Below are 16,903 nucleotides of genomic sequence, written 5' to 3' on the forward strand. Positions count from 1 at the left end.
CTGCATGGGTGAGAGGCCTGGTGATGTCAGCGCAGCCTCCGGCTACGAGGTCTGCACTCCCTGAGCTACATACACAGCCCGATAGAGAGGGGAGGAAGTGCCGGGACCCAGCGACGAGTCTAGGAGTCGCGACGCTGCAGGAGAAAGAACACAAAGCCATGACAGCAGGCGGGAGGTATGCGGCTGTTTCAGGTCGGCGGGAGCAGGGAGATGAGATCCGGGTGGGTCGCGTGATCCATCCGCCAAACTCTGATGGCACGACAGGGAGTGAGGTGGCTGGAGCAGCAGCGGCGGGGAAGGGGAATTCCCGACATTGCAAAATGATCTAATAAGCTGTGTAGCGGCTCTCAGAGCACCACCACAGCTATATAGAGCCACACAACATATTTTGGCGCCTGATAGATGCGCTGCCCCTAATCCTCCATTCTACAGCCCACAACCAACAAGAGAGTTAATCAAAAACCTCAATGATAAGGGGCTGTTTGGCAGAAGCAGCACAACAAAAAGAGAACCTTCTTCTGACACCCCAAGAACCATAGATGAAACACATAAAAACCCTGACAGTAGGGGGCAATTTTGCAATAGCCCATCTGTTAAAGGGGACACAGTAACTAATTATAAAGGCTGTGATCAGACCTCTGCATTACAAAGTGACCCTTTTGAACTGTTTAAGTAAAAGCAAAAAAGTATGCTAGAACATTCCAGGCGGCTCTGTGATGAAAGCCTTAGAGAAGTACTACAATTAATAACCTCCAACTCTATCTCTTTTAGGGAATCTGTCAATAAAAATTGCATTGATGCATTAGATCAGAGGGATCAATTGGATGCAAACCATGACACAGTCAACTCCTCAGACTCAACAGAGGGATCAATAAGAACCCACTCAAACAAAATGACGGACATCTCTGACTGTGAAGGCAGTGATTTTGATAACTTCACAGACTCAGATGAGACTTCAACCAAGAGTTCCCTCAAAGAGAGATCTATGGAGTATGAGACTCATGAGCCCACAAAAAAATTCCTACCTCAGCTAACTAAAACTAATTTGGGACTGAAAAAACATGACGCGGGCCCTAAGGTCTATTTCTCTAATGCTTCTTTAATTGATAACATACCAGCCTCCGACACTTATCCATCTGAAAACTTTATGATAGATATCTGCAGAGCTCTTTTATCATCGATAAATATCCTGAAAGATGGTGACAATCCTGTTGAATATAAACCAAATATACCCATCTCCCCACAACCAAATACAGAAAGAGCCTCTGAATCATTTATCAAGCAACTTTTTAAAGATATTTCACTTTTTTTTTTGTTGGAGACTCTAACTCCAGCCCTACCAGGGCCCTCAATACTCTCCTTCAGGCTCAAGGGAAAGTGGAACCTCTGGACCAAAACTACCGAACTTCGCCTCCTGTTCAGGCTTGCTGTCCGCACATATTCTTGGACTCTCTGGAGGGGATCCAACAAGACATCACCTTTTTCAGAGAATACTTGACCAGTTATGAAGACTTCAGAAGAAAAGATAACATCAAAATTAGAGGAATACCAGAGTCGATTTAACCTACACAGTTAAAAAAATATATGTAGTCAATGATATCCCACTTACCACCAAAAAACGAAGGAAAAAATCTGATCGAAAAGGTTTTCAGAATCCGAAGGCCACCATTTCTCCCCTCAAGCATTGCACGTGACGTCATTGTATCCCTTCTCCCTACAGGGGTTAAAAACGATCTCATGTTGACTAGAGACTCAAAGGTCCTCCCGTCTCCATACAGCAACTTAGGCTAGGTTCCCATTGCGTTAGCACTGTCCCATTAACGGACAGCGTTACACGGCGAAATTAACGCCGTGCCACGCATCCGTTAGCGCACTTATTGGCAGCAATGTTAACATGCATCGCTAGCGCGTGCCATTTTCGGCACGCGCTAGCGATGTGCCGTTCTTTTGTGACGCGCCCGAGGTCCGTTCCCCGCTCTCGCAGATCGGGGATCTGCGCTAGCGGGGATGTTAAACGCGACCCCAAAAAATACATTGCATTAACGCAATCCGCTAGCGCTATGCGCTAAACGGATTGCCCTAAATGCAATGGGAACCTAGCCTTATCCTTTTTCTAAGGACCTGTCAAAAACTACCCTACAAAGACGAAAATCTTTCTCCCAATCCACCCGGGAACTCTTGCAGGCAGGAGTTCGCTACCAGTGGACAAAGGCTTCTAACCTATGTGTGAAACTTGACTCAAAAGAATACATCCTATAAACTCCGGAAGAAGGAAGGAACTTCCTAAAAAGAATGGGACTAACACTCCTCTCCAATACCTCCTCTCCAGACACAGCGAGTGCACACCGTACTTGAAATAACTAATATTCCACTTGTTTTTCTTGCTTCTCTTACTGGAACAGAACCGGACATTGCCCTCCAATCTGGTCTCAGGGTCACATGGGTGAACCCGGTCGGGGCAGGATTTTTCATACTTCACTGAATTATACTGACCTTACTTTTCTCACCTTATACATCACAATTTTTACTTTCAGCTTGAGAAGCCGTTATTTAGCAACCTATTTGGTCGTTACATATTGTTGTATACTCTGTTATGAAAGGCAATTCAGAATCACAATGGACATGGAGGTCAGAGCACATACAGTGAACTGACAATAACCCAAAATAATAGAACGAGCTCTGAGACGTGGGAACTCTGCAGACCGCAATCCCTAAGCCTATCAAACCACACTAAAGGTAGCCGTGGAGCGCTCCTGACCAGAACCTAGGCGCCTCGTCACAGCCTGAGAAACTAGCTAATCCTGAAGATAGAAAAATAAGCCTACCTTGCCTCAGAGAAATTCCCCAAAGGAAAAGGCAGCCCCCCACATATAATGACTGTGAGTAAGATGAAAACACAAACATAGAGATGAAACAGATTAAGCAAAGTGAGGCCCGACTAGCTGAACAGAACGAGGATAGGGAAGATAACTTTGCGGTCAGCACAAAAACCTATAAAAAACCACGCAGAGGGGACAAAAAGACCCTCCGCACCGACTAACGGTACGGAGGTGGTCCCTCTGCGTCTCAGAGCTTCCAGCAGGCGAGAAAAACCAATAAAGCAAGCTGGACAGAAAAATAGCAACAAAATAACATAAGCAAAACTTAGCTTTGCAGAGCAGCAGGCCACAGGAATGATCCAGGGAAAAAACAAGTCCCACACTGAAACATTGACAGGAAGCATAGATCAAAGCATCAGGTGGAGTTAAGTAGAGAAGAAGCTAACGAGCTCACCAGATCACCTGAGGGAGGAAACTCAGAAGCTGCAGTACCACTTTCCTCCACAAACGGAAGATCCCAGAGAGAATCAGCCGAAGTACCACTTGTGACCACAGGAGTGAACTCTGCCACAGAATTCACAACAATACTCGTACTGTTTAAGCTTAATGAGTTTACTGATTTAATCGCAGAAGTAATGCTTAATTCTGACATCACAAGCAAACGTATACATGTAGGATTATTGGTCGTCTTGTGATGAGTGATATTTAAAATTGGCTTCACAAGCAAATGTATACTTGTAAGATTTCTATTTCAAGCCTTTTCATTAACATACAGAAACGCTTGTATGTTCACCTGTCTCTTTTCTTCCCTTTCCCCATACTGTATGGGGTCTTTCTTTGCCCCTTTCCCTGTTATCCCTACCCACTTTCCCTAATCTTCCCTATATATGTTTAAAATTTCAATAAAATGTTTGGAAAAAGAAAGGGGTTTTAATAAATCGTTGAGCCACCCTTATTATTATTATTTATTGTTATAGCGCTATTTATTCCATGGCGCTTTACATGTATCAGCAACAACTGCAATCAGGCGTTTGTGATAACTGTCTCTATAATGCTCTAGAGAAATTTTGGCAGACCCATCTTTGTAGAATTGTTGAAATTCTATTACATTGGTGAATTTCTGAGTATGAACCGCCTTTTTAAGGTCATGCCACAGCATCTCATTCGGATTAAGGTCATGACTTTGTCTAGGCTACTCCAAAGTCTTAACTTTTTCTTAAGCCATTCTGAGGTGGACTTGCTGATGTGTTTTGGGTCTTAAATACTGTTACCACTTGAGCCATTCTCCGATCCTGTGGCACCACCCCTGTTACAAGAGAGTCTAAGAATATGAGATACATCATTCTGTCAATTATTGAGCTCAATTCCCTCAGTATCCGTGGATGAGTGCCATCTGGGCCGGGGGATTTGTCAATGTTTAAATTGTAGGTCATTGGAAAAGTGTCTGCTTAATATCTCAGCCTTTTCTTTATCCTCTGTAATTGTGTTGCTATTGTCATCTTTTAAGGGGCCATGTGTTTTCTTTTCTTTTTGGCATTGAGGTATTTATAAGAAAAAATTTGGATTTATTTTAATGTCGTTAGCGATATGTTTCTCTGTAGATAACCCAGACTCTGTTAGCTGTAACATGCATTTAAGTGACTATAAAGGTTGTTTAAAGTATTCTGTCCATTTTTATGTCTAAGCATAAGTAGCTCAAATTCACATGAAAGCGCAGGTTAAGTTCAGCTCTCGTATTCTGGCATCATACACTTATTTATTTAATAATTCTTTACTTCGTTGTATTTCAGCTATCATTTTAGGAGTTGCCCATACTCAAGATCCAGACTTCAGCCATGGCTGTGGTGAAGGCAGCTGCTATCCCGCCACCGGTGACTTGTTAATAGGACGTGCAGAGCAACTTTTTGCATCTTCCACATGTGGGATCCAGAAACCCGAATCTTTCTGTATTGTCAGCCATCTCCAGGTAATCTCTGTTTTAGATCCTCTTAAAATATTAACCCTGTCCCTGTCCACTCGCTTTTTAGTAGAATTATTTTCCCATGAAATTTGAGTGATAGAGAATGAATGCTATGTGTCCTATGGGGGATTATAGATCTTCCCAAGCACAGATGCAGCTCTCCCCCTCAACATTCCCCACCAAACACAAAACATCTGGCTGTAATGTTAATAGTCACACACAGACGCATTGTTTAAACAGTTGCATCTGTATAGTGTTTCCTGCCCTTGTTTACTCTGCTCTCTGACTACAAGACCTTTTTTCTTCCCTGCATTAACCCGTAAAATACTTATATAGCCTCACCAAAGCCTACATTGATTAGCTACAATTTAAAATGCTCCCAATCATAATGGTCATTTACACTGCAAAATAATTGAAGACAAGAGTTGTTAAAAATGCTCGTTTCACAATTATTTTGCCGTGTAAACAGGCTGCCAATCACCCAGTGATTTTGCAACATAAAAGATCATTGTTCTTAGCGGTGCATCATCCTGTGTAAACCAGACTTGCACTGCCGAGGACATTTGCAGCTTATGCACACTGAATGATCTAGTGTAGTATGCACCGTTTACTTTGCCTTTATAAAACAGGCAGTTAAAAGACTGCAGCTCAGTAAAAGTTTACTGATTGGTGGTCTTATCGTGGCGCTGGTTGGTCTGTGTAAAGGGACCCTAAGTTTCACTGAAAGTAAATGTCAGCAGAATTTCACACCGGCCACCCTCAACTATATATACCCATGCATAGCCCTTTAAAAGACAGTCAGACACCCTTTTACCTAGCTAGTCCGTTCCTCAGCTCCCCAGAAATCAGTGTTTGAATGGATATGCAAATGAAGATGAAGAATTGCTTTTCACATTTAAAATCTCTTGTCAAGGCTCTGTCACTCCAGCTCTATTGCCTGCTTAAAGGGAACCTGTCACCCCCAAAATCGATGATGAGGTAAGCCCACCAGCATCAGGGGCTTATCGACAGTATTCTGGAATGCTATAGATAAGCCCCCGATGTTACCTGAAAGAGGAGAAAAAGAGGTTAGATTATACTCACCCAGGGGCGTTACCGCTGTGGTCCGGGTCTGATGGGTGTCTCAGGTTCGCTTCGGCGCCTCCTATCTTCATTCCATGATGTCCTCTTCTGGTCTTCACGCCGCGGCTCCGGCGCAGGCGTACTTTGTCTTCCCTGTTGAGGGCAGAGCAAAGTACTGCAGTGCGCAGGCGCCGGAAAAGTCAGAGAGGCCCAGTGCCTGCGCACTACAGTACTTTGCTCTGCCCTCAACAGGACAGACAAAGTACGCCTGCGCCGGAGCTGCGGCGTGAAGACCAGAAGAGGACGTCATGGAATGAAGATAGGAGGCGCCGGAGCGGACCTGAGACACCCATCGGACCCGGACCACAGCGGGAACGCCCCTGGGTGAGTATAATCTTACCTCTTTTTCTCCTCTTTCAGGTAACATCGGGGGCTTATCTATAGCATTACAGAATGCTGTAGATAAGCCTCTGATGATGGTGAGCTTACCTCACCATCGATTTTGGGGGTGACAGGTTCCCTTTAACATTACCTCCTCCTGCTTGTCTGACCACTCATTTAAAGTCAAGCAGGATGTGGTGGTGCAAGGCAAGGAATAGACCTGAATTAACATGGAAGATTAAACTTAATAATTTATTGTATCATTAGCAATATATTCATTTTGTTTTCAAATTAATTTATTTTGATGCTTCATACAAAAATGCCGCTGAAGCATTTGGGTTTTATCAGTGGAGGAGTTTTCCATGTAGTAGCTTTAATTTTGTTGCTCCAAATGTTTTGTAACCATTAACAATGGGTCACACCAAGCAGATTCTTGGAGCAAAGCTTTGTGGCTTGATATCTCTCCCTTTGTCTTGAAGCACATTCCGGAATACGGGACATAGATTGAGGTTTCCAGTGTACAAAAAAAGCAGTGTCTAGACAGTTTCCTAATGACTGTAATTTCCTTTTTACTGACGCACAGCGAATGTTTTTAGTGGCATATCATAGAGGCTCTCATGGGGCCTGTGATAAAAGGGGGCTCTTCTCAGGCAGAGCTCATCCCACTTAGGTAAACTTTAGCTCCATAACAAAAGTGAGGGAAAAATAATCTGAAATAATTCATGTCTTCCTTCCAGGGTTGCCAACTGTCCAGAAATTCCAGGACAGTCTGTAAAAATAATGCAATAATTTTTGTTTTGGCGGTAAAAATGTGAGGCGTCCATGATTTTTTTTTTCTAAAGAAACCTATACAGATTATTATGACTGAAATTATCATCATGTTACTATGATTACAGCCGATGTCTACATATCGAGAATTATGGGCTGCAGACCTGTATCATTGGTGCAACCTGTGTAGCCACACAGGGTTCCAAGAGGCAAGAGGGCCAACTTCCTCCAAAGCTGGTGGAATTATAATGACCTTTTGGACTGCAAAGGGCTCAAATACTGTTCTTGCACAGGGGTCTTCTACTTTCTGTGTCTGACAATCATAATGATTTATTATGATTTTCCAATGTGTCCGAAGGAAAAATATTATCTGTCTGTATTTTTTTTTTGATTAGCAGTCCAGTAAAAAGAAAAAGTCAAGTTGGCAACCCTGATCCCTTCTCTACACTGTGTGCAGAATTATTAGGCAAGTTGTATTTTAGAGGATTATTTTTTATTATTGATCATCAACCCAAATGTTCTCAATCAACCCAAAAGACTCATAAATATCAAAGCTTAATATTTTTGGAAGTTGGAATGTTTTTTTTTTTTTTTAGATTTGGCTATCTTAGGAGGATATCTGTTTTTGCAGATAACTATTACTGTGCAGAATTATTAGGCAATTTAATAAAACCAAATATATTCCCATCTCACTTGTTTATTTTCACCATGTAAACCAATATCACTGCACAAAATGTAGAAATAAACATTTTTGACATGCAAAAACAAACCCCCCCCAAAATTAGTGATCAATATAGCCACCTTTCTTTATGATGATATTCAACAGCCTTCCATCCATAGATTCTGTCAGTTGCTTGATCTGTTTACGATCAACATTGCGTTCAGCAGCCACCACAGCCTCCCAGACACTGTTCCGAGAGGTGCACTGTTTTCCCTCCCTGTAGATCTCACATTTTATGAGGGACCACAGGTTCTCTATAGGGTTCAGATCAGGTGAACAAGGGGGCCATGTCAGTATTTTTTCTTCTTTGAGACCTTTACTGGCCAGCCACGCTGTGGAGTAGTTGAAGGCATGTGATGGAGCATTGTCCTGCATGAAAATCATGTTTTTCTTGAACAATACTGACTTCTTCCTGTACCACTGCTTGAAGAAGTTGTCTTCCAGAAACTGGCAGTAGGTCTGGGAGTTGAGCTTCCCACAAATTCATCTTTGATAACAGCCCATACCAGTACCCCACCTCCACCTTGCTGGCGTCTGAGTCGGAGTGGAGCTCTCTGCCCTTTACTGATCCAGCCTCTGGTCCATCAAGAGTCACTCTAATTTCATCAGTCCATAAAACCTTTGAAAAGTCAGTCTTAAGATATTTCTTGGCCCAGTCTTGACGTTTTATCTTATGTTTCTTGTTCAAAGGTGGTCGTTTTTCAGCCTTCCTTACCTTGGCCATGTCCCTGAGTATCGCACATTTTGTTACTCCAGTAAAGTTGCAGCTCTGAAATATGGCAAAACTGGTGGCAAATGGCATCTTGGCAGCTTCACGCTTGATTTTCCTCAATTCATGGGCAGTTTTTTTGCCCCTTTTTTGCCCAAATCGTTTCTTGGGACCCTGTTGGCTATTTCCCATGAAACGCTTGATTGTTCGGTGATCACGCTTCAAAAGTTTGGCAATTTCAAGACTGCTGCATCCCCTCTGCAAGACATCTCACAATTTTGGACTTTTCAGAGCCTGTCAAATCTCTCTTCTGACCCATTTTGCCAAAGGAAAGGAAGTTGCCTAATAATTAAGCACACCTTATATAGGGTTTTGATGTCATTAGACAACACCCCTCCTCATTACAGAGATGCAAATCACCTGATTTACTTAATTGGTAGTTGGTTCTCAAGCCTGAACAGCTTGGAGTAGGACAACATGTACAAAAAGTATCATGTGATCAAAATACAACTTGCCTAATAATTCTGCACACAGTGTACTGCAGCGGTTATGGAGATTAGGTCTCTCCACCTTCCCGGGATGCCATTTTTGCTATAGGTCTGGGAAACCTCTTGTATCACGGCTGTGCTAGGACAAGTCATAGCAGTGCTCACATATTCATATTATAAAGTAGATTAATTAGATTTTTTACTTGAAAGAACTTTTGCATTATTTGTCAATATTTTCTTTCAACATTAAACTAGAAGTGATGGTCAGTAGCTTTGTGATAGTAGGTCTGTTCTCTGCTATTTGGCAGCTCTTGGGAGCAGACCTTTAACAGGCAATTGCAAGGAAACCTGTTTTCTGTGTGCTTTTTAACCCTTCCTTTTTTCAAATTTGTTTTTTTAAAGTTTAATATTTATTTTATATTGTTTCAATTCAAACCAGTCACAGGTATACAACTGTTACAGACATTTACCTCACCCCTTTCCTTGCCCCAAAAAAGAAAAAAAACACATCACCAACCCTATAAAATCCACTCCACACCTCTCCAGCTGTCAGGTTTTCATGGTCCCTTACTCTTCGTACAACTAACCATCCTTTAACTCTAGGAGACTCCTTCTGCCCCCAGTGTCACCGATTAATACCCATACTATAAACAGTCATTTAATTATGAGTATTTTTTTATGATCTGTACATTTCCAGCTTAGGGAAACTTTTTTTTTTTTCTCAGTTTACATTCTATATGTTTGTATTTCCATAAACACGTTGTTTTTTTCTTTGTGAATAGTTTGCTGGTATATACTTTCAAAGCCCTTTGGTCTAGTTTCTATGGTACAGACTCTGGATAGGGACAAGCTGCTGTGATAAAGCCCGTCATGGGGCTGTGAGCAGGAAAGGAGGAGGTGCAGCACAGCATAGAGTCAGTGGAAGTAGATTGTTCCTGACCCATTGACCTATGATTATACTGGGACAAACTTTTTTCTCATGGCAGTAACAGGAAAAAAGCGAGGAGAGTATGTATTAACTTGTCAAGATACATGCGTGTATATACTTTCTATCCTTAGCTAGATGCTGTATAGATTTATTTTAATAATTGCAGTGATTAACTAGTACAATGAAAAAATAATAAAAACTTACCATGACTTACATATTCGACTAGCATTGATCGAACCCGCCAATATTGACAGGATCGGCTGACAATCTAATGTGGATCGGAGCCTCTTAATGATGTCAAGAAGAGAAGGATCCGGAATGTCTGATTTTCATACTGGCGATTCTTGTGTTCTTCCTGAGATAAGCCACCACCAGAAGGAGTCTGTCCGTAACTGTCTCAGAAACAACACAGGAGCACTGGACTGAGCTGAGGGTGTTGGGGAGAGAGCTGTCAGCAGAACCGTCGTTTGGGAGCTTATAATAGGGCACCAGATGATAACGAAAAACGTTGCAAATGAGAATAAAAATATAATTTTGTCCTTGTATTTTCAGGGGTTGTTTCTTTTCAAATATAATTTGTTCCTTGATGCATTTTGTTAAAAAAAAAAAAAAAAAAACACACTGTAGTCACCATCTCCAGGTCCACCGGTACGGTATGTGGCATTGGATGACCTCACCTTGACAGCATGGCAGACAAACACTGAGCTTAGTGGATCTGAGGGGAGCCTTGCATTGTACATGTAACACAACACCCAGCTGTAGCCTTTATCCCACTGATTGGTTGTCGATGTGACTTCGGTCCATTGTGAACGGCACTGGGAAAAACTGGTGAAGTTGCACATAGATTGTGTGACTTTTCAAAGTGATTTATGCCATAATTCTGCCGTAATCACTTTCATGAATTTGGGCCTACGTTTGGATTGTATAAAAATTAGTTTGGGAAATATGCCCCAATGTGTTTTCTCAACACTTTGCCAAGCCAAAAACTCTACAGTCTAGTGGAAACATTGGGATCAGTCCATAGTCGTGTTCCAACTAAAGGTTTTCAACTAGAGAATCTTGATGTGATTGTGGTTAAATTTTTTTCTACGTTTTCAAAATGTTACTTTTTCAATGATACAGTCATATCAAGTGCACATGATTTCACACTTAGGGCAGAGTCATATGGCCATATAAATCAGAGCGAGATTGGAACGCAGTGCACTGTCTGACCGGCGGCTCTCGCAACACGGCTGTCTGAGCACAGTCTTCCGACTTCGATCCTATTTATATGGCCACCTGATTTTGCCCGTAATTTTGCCTATTTTAGGATTTCAATTCCGTGATTGTCCAGTGAAACTAATATCAATGGTATTGCTCTGGGCAATTAATTTGGTGGTTACTTGCAGGTCTACGTTGAAAACATAAATCGAAATACATTTTCTTTCTAGGATGAAAAGAAATGCTTCATATGTGATTCAAGAACGCCTTATGATGCTGAGACTAACACGGAGAGCCATCGGATAGAAAATGTAGTCACTACGTTCGACCCAAATCGCTTTGATCTATGGTGGCAGTCTGAAAATGGTAATATCTTGGATTGTCTTTTATAGAGCACTTGTAGCGTCTTTAGCCTCACATAAACATTAGACTAATGTATGCTGAACTCCCCATACTGGCTGGATCAACAGACAGGCTAATGTGTATCAGGGATTCCCAACTCTTCCCTGACAGATGATATTGGGATGATCAGGGATGTGCGGTTTCAATTTTAATACTTGACCCTTTGTTCTTTAAGAGAAAAGCCACTGCCAAAGCTGTCTGGCAGTGGCTTTCTGCGCTTTTCCATTTGATTGATGGCTCAATGAGTCCTTGAATGTCGCCAATCGTATGTATATCACCAGTTTTTTACTGTAATCTATTTATGTTGTTGTCACCAAGTCATTTTCTTCCAATGGCCTTACTCCTGGTTGTACGGAAAACATATACTATGCAGTTTAGCTTTTCTGAACTTGTCTCAACTTTCCTCTAATGATGCGTAAAGTTTTTTTTTTTTTTCAACTTCTGCAAATTGTGTTCTCGCATCTTTCATTTGTCTGTTTCTGTAACATATAATCTTATCTTATCATCTTCTCCTATTTATGCACTTTACTTAGATACAGAGTGCCATAATATTCCACAGCGCTTTACAGACATTACTATCACTGTCATCATCGAAATTCCCTATCTGTGTATCTTTTGAAGTGTGGGAGGAAACCCGAGAACATGGAGAAAACCCACGCAACATGAGGAGAACATACAAACTCCTTGCAGAAGCTGTCCTTGTTGGGATTTAAACCCAAGTCACCAGCGCTACATAGAAATAGTGCTAACATCTGAGCCTCCGTGTTCCCCCTCACCATGTTCATTCTGGAGAGCCAGAACATGGGAATTCAGGGCTCCCAGCAGAGAACATCTCAGATATGAACTATTTATTATCTATCCTATCAATAGATGGTGAAGATGGAGATATTTAAGATCACAAACTTACTTTGGACATGAAAGCTACTATTACCTTGACTTGAACTTTTGACAAAATAGTAATAATGATAATAATAATCTCAAATTGTTTGGTTCTTACAAATTAAATATATTTATTTTTTTCTTTACAAAGGTCTGGAAAATGTTACCATCCAGCTGGATCTTGAAGCAGAATTCCATTTCACTCATCTCATCATGACCTTTAAGGTTAGGAATCCATGACTTTTGGATACAATCGCTACTAGTATGAGATATTCTTGTACAGTATAAGGGCCTATTGTTAAGGCATAACACATTGCAACCATTGAAGGGGAATTTATGAAGCCGGACCTGCCTTCTGAGCGGAATTATTGTGATTTGTGCTCCATTGTTAATCTGTGATGTTAAGATATCTGTACATTTAGGAAAGGAAGCGTATTAATGTAATCCCCTTGCTGCCTGTTTAGAGGCTCAACATCTGCATACAATGTCTGGGATCCAAACAGATGTCAGGAAGTGACATATGCTTTGTAAAGGACATACCGTGCTCCATTGATACACATAGTAAATGTTAGACGTTCGCTTTTGGCATGCTTTCATCTTTGAAAGTATCTTGCCAAGAGCTTTACTTTTGGTCTAAACTCAACTATTAAAATATGTAAAGTTCTACAATCGGATGTGTTTGTTATAAGAAATTCTCCTTTTCCTTACAGACTTTCCGCCCAGCTGCAATGTTAATTGAAAGATCATCAGATTTTGGGAAAACATGGAATGTTTATAGATATTTTGCATATGACTGCGAGTCTTCATTCCCTGGAATCTCAGTTGGTCCAATGAAAAAAGTTGATGATATCATCTGCGACTCGCGATACTCTGATATTGAACCTTCTACTGAGGGAGAGGTAGGGTCTTTTTTTTTTATTGTTTTTTTTTTTGTGTGTGTTTGTTTTACTTTTTTGTGTTTTCTATTATATTGCATGATAATACAAACTAATTTATCTTTTGGATTTCATTTATTACATTTATTTTATTTCATAAATTAGGTTATTCACCGTGTCTTAGATCCAGCTTTCCGCATAGATGACCCATACAGTGCTAGAATTAAAAGTAAGTTACAATATTTGCACTATATAGTATTGCTTTTTTGGCATATACATTTTTTTATATGCTTGTTAATGTCCCATTTCACCAAAAGATTTTTGTTTTTCCTTTTTATAAGCCTCCTTTTTAAATAAAATAAATTCTACATGTAAATTCTGGCATTTATATAGACATTACGGTTCCATTATTTCATGGTTCTCTGTTCATTTACATTAGGTTTTATGGTTCTTTATCTTTGTGTTTTGTTTTAAGGTATGCTGAGAATTACAAATTTGAGAATTAAATTCTTGAAGCTTCACACTTTGGGTGATAACTTATTAGATTCAAGAGTTGAAATTAAAGAAAAATATTACTACGCTATTTATGATATGGTTGTACGGGGTAATTGCTTCTGCTATGGACATGCCAGCGAGTGTGCCCCAGTTAAAGGCTACGCAGACAATGTTGAAGGAATGGTAATTATTACACGTATTTATTCTGTGTATCATTTACTACATGTGATACGCAATCTAATTTAGAGTTATTTATGTAGAAAATTCTGCATCTCATTCATGTAGATTTTAATGGAAGGATAAAGGTCAGTTATTTCTCTTCAGTGATGGGGAACCTTTTCAATGGGTATTGTTATGTTTGGTGGTTATTTACTATCTTTGGGACAAGGAATAACTTTCCGATCACTGGAGGTCAACCATTGAGACCACCACTGATCCCGAGAACTGAGGCACTGAAGAGCCCCACATCAGTGGATTGGTGGTCGATCATGCATGCTGCCACTCCATTCATTCTTATTGGGACTGCTGGAGACTTCCGAGTTCTGAGCTTGGCTGGTCTTCAGCACTCCTATAAGAAAAAACGGAGAAGCAGTGAGCATGGTGGTCCATCACTCTGTTGAGCCCCAGGTCTCAAGATCGGAGGGGGTCCGAGAAATCAGACCTCCAGTTATCGGTAAGTAGTTCCCTCTCAGAAGGTTATGGCAGATTGCTAGGATATGCCATAACATTCTGATAAGTGTGGGAGTGACTTTTAAGCCACTGCTAACCTGGAAAATGGAGTGATCGCTTTGACTCTATCCTTTCTCCTGCAGAGCAGAAATCTCGGCCCACTTTGACGGGAACTTCCACACACATTGAAGTGTGTTGTAGTTCTCTTCACGAATGGGAGAATTGCTGTGGAAAATCTAGAGCTGCTATGTCTTCTGAGAACTGTGGGGGCCAGTCAGTCATATTCCTGTGGAATATAGAAATGGATATATTAGGTCTAAAGATATGTACAAAGCAAGAATGTAACAGAGAGCTGTTACGTGGCACAGGATTTCTCTGTAGGTTTAGACCAGGGGTGGGAAATCTTTTTTTTTTTTTCTACCAAGGGCCATGTGGATATTTACACCTTCCTTCGGGGGCCGTACAAACTCCGTCCACAAAGCACATCCTGACTCTGGCACTGGTGTCAGACATAATCTTTCATTGCCTGCCCTTCAGTGTTCAGTAGTGAACACACTGTGTGTGTGCGCTAACAGAGCAAGAAAAAATTAATGGGCTGGTGGCAATCAAAATACAGCTCCCTGCCCAAGAATGCGGTCCCTGAGAATCTGCCCGAGGGCCTGATAAAAGGTCATTGAGGGCCGTAAATGGCCCTGGGGCCTGAGGTTCCCCACCCCTGGTTTAGACAAAGATTTCCGGCATTTATTCCCATTGTGCTGGCTATAAATCCATGTTCATTTCATTCCGTTGTGTTCCCACAATAAAATCCGACATAAATTCAGGCAAACCTTTCCGTGTAATAAAACTCTTTTCTCGTATTTGAGGTCCACGGCCGCTGTGTTTGCAGACATCACACGAAAGGATTAAATTGCGAGCAGTGTATGGACTTTTACCACGATTTGCCTTGGAGACCAGCGGAAGGTCGCAGCAGCAATGCTTGTAAAAGTAAGTGAACATCATTCATGGATGGTTTTTGGCTACTGGTTTAGAACTGTCAAAACCTTAAGCCATTACCGTCAATCATATGTTAAAAGCTGCATTGTCAGCCATAGAGTCACCCATAGCCAAGTCTCTGAGCATTAATTGCAAAAAAAAAATTTCTTAGCTTATTTCCCATACAATATTGTGAATTTTCTTTTCTTTTTTTTTTGCAGAATGTAATTGTAATGAACACTCCACTCATTGTCACTTTGATATGGCTGTATACATGTCCACTGGAAATACCAGTGGTGGGGTATGTGATGACTGTCAGCACAACACAATGGGGCAGAACTGTGAGCAGTGCAAGCCCTTCTTCTATCAGCACCCGGACAAAGACATCCGGGACCCAAATATATGTCAGCGTAAGTATCATAGTTAGGAAGGAGCTTTTACTTTGCCGCCTTGCCTTTTGGCAGTCCTCCATCATTTCTAGCTCACAGCAGCTATTGTCTTTTTTTTTTTATTCGTGATGCCTCGAAAGAAGTGTTCTATGACTTTATAAGGATCTATGCACAGAATAGTCTTCCTTGCTTAAAGTTCTTTCAATTTATTGTATTGTCGTGTGGATATATAAGCTGCAGAATATATTGCTGCTAGGGCAATAGAGAATAATTTTAATGCACAAATTCCCCCCCCCCCCCCCAGATTGTAACTGTGACCCAGCTGGTTCTCAAAATGAAGGCATATGTGACCGCTATACTGACTTCTCGGTTGGCCTCATTGCTGGGCAGTGTCGTTGTAAAGCGAATATTGAAGGAGAGCGCTGCGATCGGTGCAAAGAAGGACACTATGAGTTAAGTGCAGAAGATCCAGATGGATGTCAACGTAAGAATTAAATCCTCTCACAGTGAAATATGCCATTTTTTTATTAATTAATGACCATTTATAAAAATATTTTTCTGCCTCTTGAAGCTTGTGGATGCAATCCTCTGGGAACTATACCTGGTGGTAATTCATGTGACTCCCGAGATGGCAGCTGTTATTGCAAGCGTTTTGTGACCGGAAAGAAGTGTGACCACTGCATGGTAATATTAATCTTAATGACTAATTTCCTACCCTGCCTTGTTTGGAAATGATCCCCTGTTATGCACTTAAAGTGAAGCTGCATATTCTCCTTGTTTAAAAGGAATCTGTCAGCAGGATTTTGCTATCTAAGGCTAGTTTCACCCTAGAGTTTATCCGCTGTATGCATTTGCCGCTGCATGCGTCGTTTTGACGGTTGTGGCATCTGCACAAAAATGCAACATGTTGCGTTCTGCGCAGGTCGTCGCACTGTCAAAACGACGCATGCGGCGGCATCTGCATACAGTGGCATGGCCTGCGTACCCAATGTTAAAGATACGTTGTGCACGCTGCATGCAGCCATAGGCGGAGCTGAACGAAGAGGCGCGGCAGTGGGCGGGCTTCACTGAGGAAGTCCGCATCCCTCCGCAGCTTGGATAAACCCTTGGGTGAAACTAGCTTTATTTGAGGACAGCCAGATGTTGGGGCTGAGACACTGATTTCAGGAATGTGTCACTTATGAGG

General features: G+C 41.4%; 1 protein-coding gene across 1 annotated transcript in view; it reads left to right on the forward strand.

The window, feature by feature from the left end:
- LAMB1 (laminin subunit beta 1) overlaps nucleotides 1-16,903 on the forward strand; it is a 65,646-nt gene that overhangs the window by 7,375 nt on the left and 41,368 nt on the right. Inside the window, exons 2-11 of the mRNA XM_069765038.1 lie at nucleotides 4,610-4,785; nucleotides 11,267-11,402; nucleotides 12,469-12,542; nucleotides 13,028-13,216; nucleotides 13,358-13,421; nucleotides 13,668-13,870; nucleotides 15,220-15,340; nucleotides 15,550-15,738; nucleotides 16,022-16,201; nucleotides 16,289-16,401. Coding sequence (XP_069621139.1) covers nucleotides 4,610-4,785; nucleotides 11,267-11,402; nucleotides 12,469-12,542; nucleotides 13,028-13,216; nucleotides 13,358-13,421; nucleotides 13,668-13,870; nucleotides 15,220-15,340; nucleotides 15,550-15,738; nucleotides 16,022-16,201; nucleotides 16,289-16,401 — 1,445 coding nt within the window. The remainder of the gene's footprint in view (nucleotides 1-4,609; nucleotides 4,786-11,266; nucleotides 11,403-12,468; nucleotides 12,543-13,027; nucleotides 13,217-13,357; nucleotides 13,422-13,667; nucleotides 13,871-15,219; nucleotides 15,341-15,549; nucleotides 15,739-16,021; nucleotides 16,202-16,288; nucleotides 16,402-16,903) is intronic.

Source organism: Ranitomeya imitator, chromosome 4, assembly GCF_032444005.1.
Source record: "Ranitomeya imitator isolate aRanImi1 chromosome 4, aRanImi1.pri, whole genome shotgun sequence".
Lineage (NCBI taxonomy): Eukaryota > Metazoa > Chordata > Amphibia > Anura > Dendrobatidae > Ranitomeya > Ranitomeya imitator.